The 10,822-nt window shown below is 33.3% G+C and overlaps 2 protein-coding genes across 3 annotated transcripts in view; one reads left to right on the top strand and one right to left on the bottom strand.

Annotated features, from left to right (window-relative positions):
- Phyhd1 (Phytanoyl-CoA dioxygenase domain containing 1) overlaps positions 1–10,822 on the bottom strand; it is a 62,604-nt gene that overhangs the window by 15,568 nt on the left and 36,214 nt on the right. The gene's annotated exons all lie outside the window — the stretch shown is intronic.
- LOC114941979 (uncharacterized) lies at positions 1,366–8,314 on the top strand. 2 transcript variants are annotated; one of them, XM_029317188.2, is made up of 5 exons: positions 1,366–1,433; positions 2,225–2,886; positions 6,684–6,945; positions 7,279–7,461; positions 7,646–8,314. In XM_029317188.2, exons 3-5 carry the CDS (start codon positions 6,728–6,730, stop codon positions 7,797–7,799), a joined length of 555 nt encoding a protein of 184 aa, XP_029173021.2. In that variant the 5' UTR covers positions 1,366–1,433; positions 2,225–2,886; positions 6,684–6,727; the 3' UTR covers positions 7,800–8,314. The 2 variants fall into 2 exon arrangements, with proteins under 2 accessions (XP_029173021.2, XP_029173022.2); XM_029317189.2 differs by lacking the exon at positions 1,366–1,433 and having other exon boundaries at positions 2,105–2,874.

Consider the following 10,822-nt stretch of genomic DNA (forward strand, 5'->3'; position numbering starts at 1 on the left):
ATATATTTATATTAATTTGAATACAGGGAAGATTTAAAATATTATCTGTTTAAACAACTTTACTATAAAAAAAGTTGGCAAAATACTTGTTTTAGTTTAGTTCTTCACAATTTACAATTAAATTTCTTACACAATTTAAGTGACAGAAATATTAGTAAATGTAGAAATTGATTTGCTCTCTCTGTATATATTTTTAATAATTCTGATACATTGTAAATTGGAAACTGACAGCTATCACGGTTCCGCGGATGTCAAAATTGTATCGGCAAAGTATATAATTGAAATTGACAATCGATTTTTCTGATGTCTCTTGTCGACGCTATCGCAAGGAGGAAAGCGCGTCTCATGATGCCAATCGCGTGTCATGTGAATAGTTAATTTTCCATTATCGAGATTATTGAACCAAGTTGTGCGTTACACCCGCACGCATCTCGCGTATATATCGCGGTGTGGGTGTCACACGTTCGGCGATACACGTGCTCAGCGCGTCGAGCCTCTCACGTGTGTCGCGCGCCAAGCCTCTTACATTCGTGGCCGCACACGTGCTAGGTGCACGTGCACCGATGCACGATCACGTGCAAAGTAAAAGCTCCGGGGGCTCAATTGTCCGTTACTTACTCTGTTAAACTGCCGATCTGATCGCGCTCGCCCGGTGCCTTCAGTGGCATCCTCGAGATTCGCGCGCGCGCAACAAATCGGGAGAAAGAGAGAGAGAGAGAGAGAGACCTTTCGGGTTTAATCAATTATTGCACTTATTGGGAAAACGATAATTATACCACGTGCAATTGATTGCCGGTGCGCTCGCGGTGAAATCGACTCGCGCGATTATATATACATTGGTCTCTCATGTGATTCCTTTAAACTTTAGATTTAGGAATGGACGACGTGCGGGTGCTCCGATTTTTTATTTTATATTCTGACTTTACGCGACTAATTTTTCCGCGATTATTTATTAAAGAAAAATTACACTTGCGTTGTTCCATTAATACTCCTGTTTATGCTAGTCATTGTTTATAATAGAACAAAATCATTATACTATTATAAGTGTTTTTTATAATACTCAAAAAATAATATTCATATTTTTAAAACACATACACGTATATTTGATTAGTAAAATAATAGCAAAATTATATAATTTTTCCGATAGATTTTTTTACATCAGCAAACGTTGTTTTACTTTATTGTAAACTTAAAAAAAATATATATGCGGGAAATTTATGTGGCGATACACTTTGTTGAAATATAAAATCAATTTATTGAAGTGTTCGATTAAAATTAAATAGTTTTTTATATGATATAATTAAAAAATAAAATAAAAATGACAAAAATGTCTAAAAATGCTAATAGACGTGTTTTTTCCTGTAAGTTTTTCTTGTAAAATCTTATGACAAAAAATCAAGATAGTCTTTATCTCTCGTCAGCTACAAAACAATGTAATACAGTTTACCTGCACGTTGGATCTTGATCGCAATATTTTCATTGTTTATGGATGTTAAAGGATGGATCAATCATTAACATTGCATATAGCGCGAGAACATTCTGACCTCTAGATTAAATCAACGCTCTAGATTAAATCGACTTCTGACTGACCTTTGGGTTATTGATGCGATATGAAAGAACACGTGTAACTTATTTTTTCTATGTAATTATTTTTCGTGTAATGTATTTTTTTTCTTTATGTAATATGGCACTAAGTATATCGGAAAAAAAGTTTCTTACGACACGGGGAAAGGTCGACCTGACCTTTTGTTATTTTAAGCGTGATTATCAAAAATTACGCTTATTATCTTTAAATAGAGATAAATAATCCTTAACCCGATTTAATTCTAAAAAGATTTTGTTACGTTCACGCACAATAGCTATATCGGCATAGTTGAACTAAGTATATGTAATCTGATGAAATCAATATATGCAATTATACGTTACTGCACATTCTATTAATTGTGTTAAATTCAATTTTTTCTTTATCGTGACTTCAAAATTTAAAAAATCGACTTTTAAAATTGCATTAGTTCGGGAATATCACTTAGTAGTGTTTCATTCTCATTTTCTTTTTTTTTTTTTTTTTTTTACAAACGTCATAAACACCGAAGGCAATTTACCGCGTTCGTTCGTCCCTCTTTTGGTGCACGTTAACGTGAAAATAATGCGATTAATCGATCAGCCGCACAAATATACGCGATTGCGATCTGCTTTCCCCTCCACTAACGCATTATATCTGTAGAAAAATCGCGCATAAGCGCTGCATTCGAACAACTTCTTCTCTCACCCTCGGCGACATCGATTCCTCGACGCGAGATTTCGTGGTCGTGACGTAGTCGTGGTAAGAGGAGCGGCGAGAACTTTGTGGTAGGGACCTGAAACTAGTTGTTTTTGATCTCTTTCGACAGACACATATCGCGAGTTCCTCCTGCCATAGTAACACGACCGACGTCAACCCGGACGCTCTACGTTGCTCCTCGTCGTCTCCTTCGGCTCTCTCGTTCTCCATTTTCTCTGTCCGCATTTCGCATTCCCTGACATCCATCGTCGGGACACCCTTCTTCCGCCTTTCCTCGCGATTCTTTACATCGTCGTCCACGATTATTACGATATTCGATCGCATCTCAAAAAAAAAAAAAAATCCCGCCCGTTCGAAAAAAGCTGAAAGTCGCGAATTTAACAGCCGAATTTGAGAGAAGAATTTGAGAGACATCGTTCAAGGGGTAATTTTACTTCGCGAGAGACGTCATTACTTTGCGAAGATTTACAGAAGACGTTTAAAGAGAGAAAGAGAGGGAAACAACCGTTCTGTAAGCTCTGCACGCTAGAAGTTAATCGCGAAGTTAGATGAGGAGCGTCTCTTCCTTCGAAGAATAATTCGAAGATTTCACGGTAAGATTCAAGGTAAGTTCTTGGTCCTTGTCGAATTTGTCATTATTTTTCAAAATGCTATGTAAAAGAACCATAGTTCTTCATATTTCCAGATAATCTGTTGTATCTCGTTTTTTTCTACACGAAGAAAATTCTCTCTTAGAATTTATCCTGAAAATCATGGTGATCATGGGATAATATTGAAAGAATTTTATGACAATTTTTCTCTGATTAATGTTTGCCACGATAAAAAATATTAACGTGTACATAGTAAAATTAATCGAACATATTTTATGAAATATTAATATTTTTATTATGGTAAATATTAGTCAGAGAAACTCTTATATAAAAATTCTTTCAATATCATATTATCCCACGATTACTATAATTTTCAGGATAAATTCTAAGAGGAAATTCTCTCTGTTTAATAACGCACTATTTTGAATTGATAAGAAATATTTTAACAAGACCGATACTAATAAATGAGAAATAAAATAAATTGACGCAACGACAAACGGATGCTAACGAATGGACTCAAACGTTTTTTACCATCTGTATTTGACACAAAAATTGCAGTATTTTTGGTAAAACGGACAATATTTGTCTATCTGAAATGAACAATATTTGTCCGCCCCTAGATACGAGAAACCGAGGTTTCATGGGAAATTCCAGGTATTTTTTAGACAGCATTTCAAATGTTTGTCTACAAGTTCAGTGTTCCACTTTTGGAGACATTGATTAGTAAAATATTTGGATGTAGTTTACCGATATATTTTAATGATAAGTGTGGGCGTTTATAAATTATAAATAGTATATCACACTGATAACCCGCCTTCTTCCTGTAAAAAACTAGGGGGTCTTCTTCAGTTATCATTAGTACTGTGCAGTATATAATGTACTTTAGTATCACTAGTTCTCCTAAATTTTCGTGTCGGTAGTTATTTATACATTTTTATCGCATTGAGTACGCGCGTGTAAGTTCCATCTTATATATGTAACTACATTGTCTAACAGATCATTGTTTGGATGTCAAAGTTTACAAAAAGATTAAAGTACTGTACTCACGTAGAATTATTTATTAAAGATTAAGAAACAAAAAAAAAAAGAAATTTTTAAAATATCAAATAACTAATTGAGACAACTGAATAAGTACTTCGAACACAACGTAATATCCATATAAAAACCCATTTTCTCAATATTGCTTTTTTATCTATATAATATATATTTATATACATAAAAATTAAAAATTTTTTCAAATTCTTTATCTTCGCGTGATAAATTTATATAATTGATTTTTGTCAAGCAAAAATTTCTGCAGAGGTTATCACTCATATTGCTCGATAAAAAATTAAATGTGGAACAAACATGAAATTCAGACATAATATGACATAATCCATATAGCTCGATAAGTTAATTACTTACGAATAACCCGTTAATATTTCACCGCTTGTACGATTTTTCTAATGACATATATATTTCGGCTATTCATTATGCGATTGCGACGTCGTTAATTACCCGCAGCCCCGGTATTTCGTTATTGTTGGCGTGATACTGTGACAAGTACATACATATAAGTCGACGTAGCGTGATCCGTCAGGAAAGCGCGAAAGCTCTATATACGGCCTGTGTTTCCACGGCGAAATCTCTCTCTAAAGCGAACACGTAGCTGAATCACGCGCTCGCACGGGTATCTGTGTATACATATGGAGTGACGAATTGCCGTCAGATGTTAGTACGATTAAATGCTGACAATTCCTCGGCGTGGCGTATACACGCAGAAGCAACGTTTCGACTAAATCACGACGATGATGAGATCATTACTCAAATTAAAGGAAGAGTGTCGGAGCGAGACATCGAGAGCGACGGACGCGTTCGCCGTCGATCAAACACTGTCTACATCATTCATTCGCTTGGGTTTTATCCAACAGTTTACTTAGCAAGAGGGTTCACGCAGGGGGTTGTTGATTTTGCGGATGCACATTTGCGTCCTGTCGCGTCGTGTCGCCGGAATAACGTAATGACGTTGTCGCGCTACGTCGCAGCAATTCTTTTAGCGACGAGTCGCAGATCAAGCTTTCCTTCCTTCTTCGATAATTCGCGTTGTTCGGATAATATCCTCGAAAAGTATCGTCGTCGCGGAAAAATCATCCTCGAAAAACACCTCCCCTGATTGAAGAACAATCGAGCGGGTGGATGTGTAATTAACTATAAATATTCCCGAGGGAAGGATTACGGAGAATTTGTAACATTAGCGTGATAGACCTTCGTAGATAAAAAGTTTCGACAGGAATATCGTGGTCGAAGGATTCATCGCGGCGGCAGACAAATGCAGGAAGCAAGGACTGTAAAAGACGGATCGATTAGTTAATAGAATGATTGTGCTCTTTCACTCTCTATGATTATGCTATATCTATAACTGTCTAACTCGATGTAACAATGTCATTAATTTCATTTCCGCGATCATCAACCTATTCTCCCTCTATATGAGATTTATTTTCGCGATTCTTATTCCAATTTCGCTTCCAGCACGAGCCATTATATCTATTGACATTACGTGCATAGCGTTGACAAGCGAAACGAAACTCGGAAACTTTTCAGAAATTTATCATGGGACAGTTTTAACATAGACTGTAATTGCTAATCGGCGGATTTTAACATTGCGAACAATTATTGTTTTTTATTACGCGTATAGAAAGTGATTTTGTGTCAAACAATTTGTGATTAGTAATTATATAAGAAACTTTTATGGTAAAAACACAATTTTTCAAAAATAAAACTTACATTTATAATATTACTAAATTGTAAGTGTAAGAAATATTTTATGAAAAATTGGAAAATTTAAGATTATGGAGAGATGTTTTTCTTGCATTTTTTTACTTATTTAATGTTAAACTTTATAAAGATATAAATAATTGCATAAAATGTGAATTTTTTAATTATATCCATCTTGCAATTTATACGAATAAATTGCATCATTTTAAAACATTAAAAAATAAATTTGATAATATTAAAATAAATTTGATAGTGATAAATGTATTGATATATGTACAGCCTCTTGAATGCGCTTGAACAAGTCCTTAACAATTTATTCGGTCTGCATTATTACAATTTTCGCGTTGTTTTTTAACCTCCAGTTTGCAATAATAATTTTTGATTGTACAATATAAAAAGGATAGAACATAATTAAAGAGAGCATGTTATAAAGCAATCAGGATATAGCAGAAACGAATCCTTTTTCCGTGTACGACTTTCGCATTTCTTGACAACGGATTACTTTGCTTTTCGTGCATGTATTTCCTCGAAATCGATTCTCGTGCTACTTTGCATAAGATAACGGACAGTTATGATTGTTAACATATTTCTATTTCTAGTCCGACATTTCGCTGTTATTATACATTACTCGAATAAACGAGCGTCGTTCAGTATACTTTGATTTTAACCGAGGCAAAATGCGTCGACGTGCAGTTTAATTGCCGGAATTAATAATTCATCGCAAAATACAATAGGTATTTATTATACTCGATGAGTTACGCGACACACAATCTCACCCTGGGCGAATATTCGAGATGGATTTTACATGGATGCTCTTCAACATCTCTTTTGTAATGAACAGAGATTACAAATTATATAGATAACAACAGCTACGCATTAACTGGAAATATGTGCACATTGCAGATTATTTATTAGGGTCAACTGGAGAGTGATACGATAGGATTTTATCCATTGATATTAACGGATTTTATCCCGTTGCTACGTGCAATTTATATATCGCGAAATTCCATAAAACATTTGTAATAAATCATGGTAAAATATTTTATACAATTTTTCAGTATTGCAACGTGTATTTACGCAGCTGAGGACTTTTCACCTAGCCATGAGGAACATTTCGTTGGAATCGTTTTTATTTCTCTTTACTTTGAAGTTATTTATCCTAATGGGACATACGTTTCCGGTCACCGATTTAGACAATGAAAGGATCGTAAAAGATAATAGTATGATGAAAAGAAATATTTCGATAAACGATACAGTCCTGGGTACACCTTACATATGTGTATATGTACCGCCGAATTTGGATTCGTGTAATTTCATTAGGTAAGAGAAATACTGGAGAAATTTTCAAAGAAATATCTTTATTACATCCTAAATATCCTTCTAAATTAAATTTTGCAAAATGCATGATAAAACATTCTATAGCATACATTTTTTTGTTAATAACCGAAAATTTCAGGATTTTAATATTGTTATCGAATATTATAATATCTAAAATTAGTAATTTCTGAGAAATAAGCCTCTCATTCCGTTTGCCTTAAGGACAATTTTATCACAGATCTATAGCAGAATTTATGATCAAGCGAAATTTCTTTTGCACGGTTTTTAAAATAAATGAATAACATTTATAAATCCAATGTGAAATTTTAATTTCAGTCATCATAAGATGAAAACTTCAGAAAATCTTCAAAATCTGGAACATTCAGTGACGAGAAAGAAATGGCACGAACAATCGGAGAGTAATAAAATATTCCACCCGCATTCATCGATGCGTGTTTCAGAAACGGAAAAGCGCACAAAAACTATAATATATGAAATACAAAGATGCGTACCGCCAAGGTAAGATATAGTAAGATATTAAAAATATAGCGAATAAGTAATGACAGTCTGTAAATGACTTTGTATATGTTTCATGCATCTTTTCATGATAACACGAGAAGCGATATTAACTTAATGAATCACATTAATAAAAAATATAGAAAATACATTATTTTAAATAGATTTTTGCTTGTCCATTTTGCAGACTGCCATTTATTTTGCCCCCGTGCACGGACGCAGATATTTCCAACAAGGACAGTGAGATTCAGCGACTTTATCCCTTCGTTTCACACACAACGCATGAATTTCCAATGTATAATTTTTCTACACAACCTCGAACAGTATCGAAATCTGTATAATTTGTGACGTACACTTGAACGAGTCGATTGACTTACAGCATACATTAATCATTAGTCATATCTAATCCTGATAACATTAAACAAAAAGAAGACTTATTATGTTCGTACAATTCTGATCTTTAAACAGGTCAGACGATCTATTAATGTGATGAATAAAAAAATGCATGAAGTATAAACTCGCTTTCTGATACGTAAGAATTAAATAAGCGCATATATTTTATGGAAATTGACTGTTGTTAAAGTTAATTAAAAGAATGATTGAACTTTCAATCTAATGCAAGACTGCGTAATGAAACGAAATAAAAACTGTTTTAGCAATAAGTAATATTCAGTTATTTTTGGTGATAGATTGTAAGAAATAATAAATAATATTATCATAAACGATATCTATAATAAGATTGTTGATATGGCATTACTTTTTAATTGCCATATGTAACTTTGATATAATTTTTAATCGTCATATGTAACTTCAATATAAATAATGTTAATAAAAATTTAAAAAAATATCAATATTATATGAATATTATATCAATTATTAATATTATATGAAATTTTATAATAGCGAGGAATTATATAATTATTTTTAGCATAAATAAAGTTTACCCAAGATTCTAGATTTTAGAATTGGCTCTAGATTGTTAATACATTAAAAAATGAGGAAAATATGAAAAATTTGAAAATATATCTCAACATCATTATTTCATTTCTTTGTATATTGAATTAATAAAATATAAAATTTTATATATATATCTAAACGCAAAACCATCTTTGTGTTCTAAGAATATAATGTCTTTTTTTCAATTGTATTAAACATATATATAATCTTACCAAAAATTATGGCTATAAAAGAATAAGTGCACACCACATATCTCAAAGCAATGTCAGAACATGATGAAGCATCAAAAAGCCCGAGTGACGAGAAAGATTGGGAGAGGAAAATCGAGTATCAAAGTATGATCTGTGGAGAGCGTCACAAGGATCCGGCGGGAACATACATCGAATAGTCCTGAAAAATTTAAGGCCATCTACGTTCACAAGTCGATGAAGGCGAGAATGACCAACGATATGTAATAAATGAAACGTGGGGTACCTTACGGTGCACCTTCGAGTTTTACGAGCGCGAGTGTACATTATAAATGACGCACGCGTGTTAAGAAAACCGCTGTTACATAAAGGATCGCTCGCAGAAATTTTGAACAAAAAAATTATTATTAATCTTTTTCGGAATTAATTTAATTTTATATATCTAAGGTAGATTAATCAGATATTATAATATGAAAAGAAGTACGAATGAGATTTGGCAAAAAATAAAATATTCAAATGTTCAAATTTAAATGTATATTCTGTCATTTACACTTAGATGTCTTTATTGCGAAGCCGATATATTGTAATCAGTTAAATTAGAAAAAGATATTTCGCAATCAGTGTACATTGCTTTAAAAAATGCTCACGTATAACGATATATGTATACCTATTAAGATAATTTTGCATACTTTTATCGTTTTACATATAACTCTAACAATAAAAGTTAGATTTTTAAAAATATACATCAGACATTTTCATTGGTAATAAATGGCTGTACGAAAGATATTGATAACTAGCTGAATCGAACTTCTGAACCTCTGACTTGAGAAGAATTTCAGCGCTATGTGTTGCTACGTTTACGATTAATGTATTTTCATGCCATTAAATTCTAACTTCTCATCTGAGAAAGATACATAATGTAAATAAACTAGCAAATTGCAAAAGCGGTTCCAATTAAAACTGAACTCGACCTTTTGCTATCTAATGTTCGTTTATCATCCGTGTAGCTACAACTTTGCGAAGTAATAAAGATATAGAGCAATAAAATATCTGTTAAATAAAAAAAATTATACGTTAATAATTTTGTGTTATTTAAATAAAATTATTAATATAATTATTAAATTATTAACATAATTTTACATATACTATAAAGAATATTGATTATATGAGTAATAAGGAGTGTAAAATCATGTTTGATTAGATATTCAGTGGAATAATAGAGATATTGTCCGACATATTCGCATTTGTGTATTCGGTCTTCTTCCTTCTTTCCTTTCTTGATATAATTTTTTTTTATTTATTGAAAATGCAATCTTCTGTGTTTCGAACTAATATCCTCTTTTCAAATACTTTCGTTTAAAATAGTGTCACATCATTCTCCAAAATTTAATAGATAATTACCTAATCCATTTTTCTAATGCGGGCGTGGTCGTGTTGATTTCTCGATCAATATTGAAATCAATGATTCTGAATTAATTTTTATCGTTTATTTTAGTTTCATATGGAGATAATGCGAGAAGATACCGCAAGCTTTTATGTTACAGAACGCTTTAGATATTTTTTTGTTTTTAATTATGCGAACTCTTTATTTTTAGCTCTCTTAGATCAGATGTTTTGTTTCCTTTAAGACTATTCCAACAGATTATATTTCTCACACAAATTAGATCTTTTCGACAATAAGAACAGAGCTTTCGAAGAATATCGTTCCGATTAGTTATTGTACTGACAAATTCCCACTTTTCCGAAATTGTTCTCAAAGTATCGAACTTGCACAACGGATCAGAGGCGGCTGTCGATTCGATAATTAAGGGACCTAGTTTAAACTCAGATACGCGAGCCTTATCAGGCACGGGTTCGTTGTTCGCTCGAGATGAAATATGTTCAGCGACGACTGGACTCAATTTCATGAAGAAGGTAGAATTTTCCGTCGGTTCTTGTGTCTTCTGCGGCTCGCTACGAATGAACTTATCTTCTTCAAGCGTCTTCTTAACGATCTCTGACGTAAGATTCGCTTGATAGTCCGCGCACAGAGGCAGCCCGATGTCCGGCAAGCACCCTCGCGCCACCAGAGTGGCGGTGACCGGCGAATCCAAGACTCTGGTGACGCGTATCTCCTGTTCCGTATTTGCACGTTCGGGAATCGACCCGGTCAAGTGGTCGTCTAGTCTAGCGGATCTGTCTTGCCGCGCATCGTCCAACTCCGGTGTTTTCAAGCGCAA

The sequence above is a fragment of the Nylanderia fulva genome, unplaced genomic scaffold (genome assembly GCF_048542155.1).
Source record: "Nylanderia fulva isolate GAGA-0341 unplaced genomic scaffold, ASM4854215v1 Scaffold5, whole genome shotgun sequence".
NCBI lineage: Eukaryota > Metazoa > Arthropoda > Insecta > Hymenoptera > Formicidae > Nylanderia > Nylanderia fulva.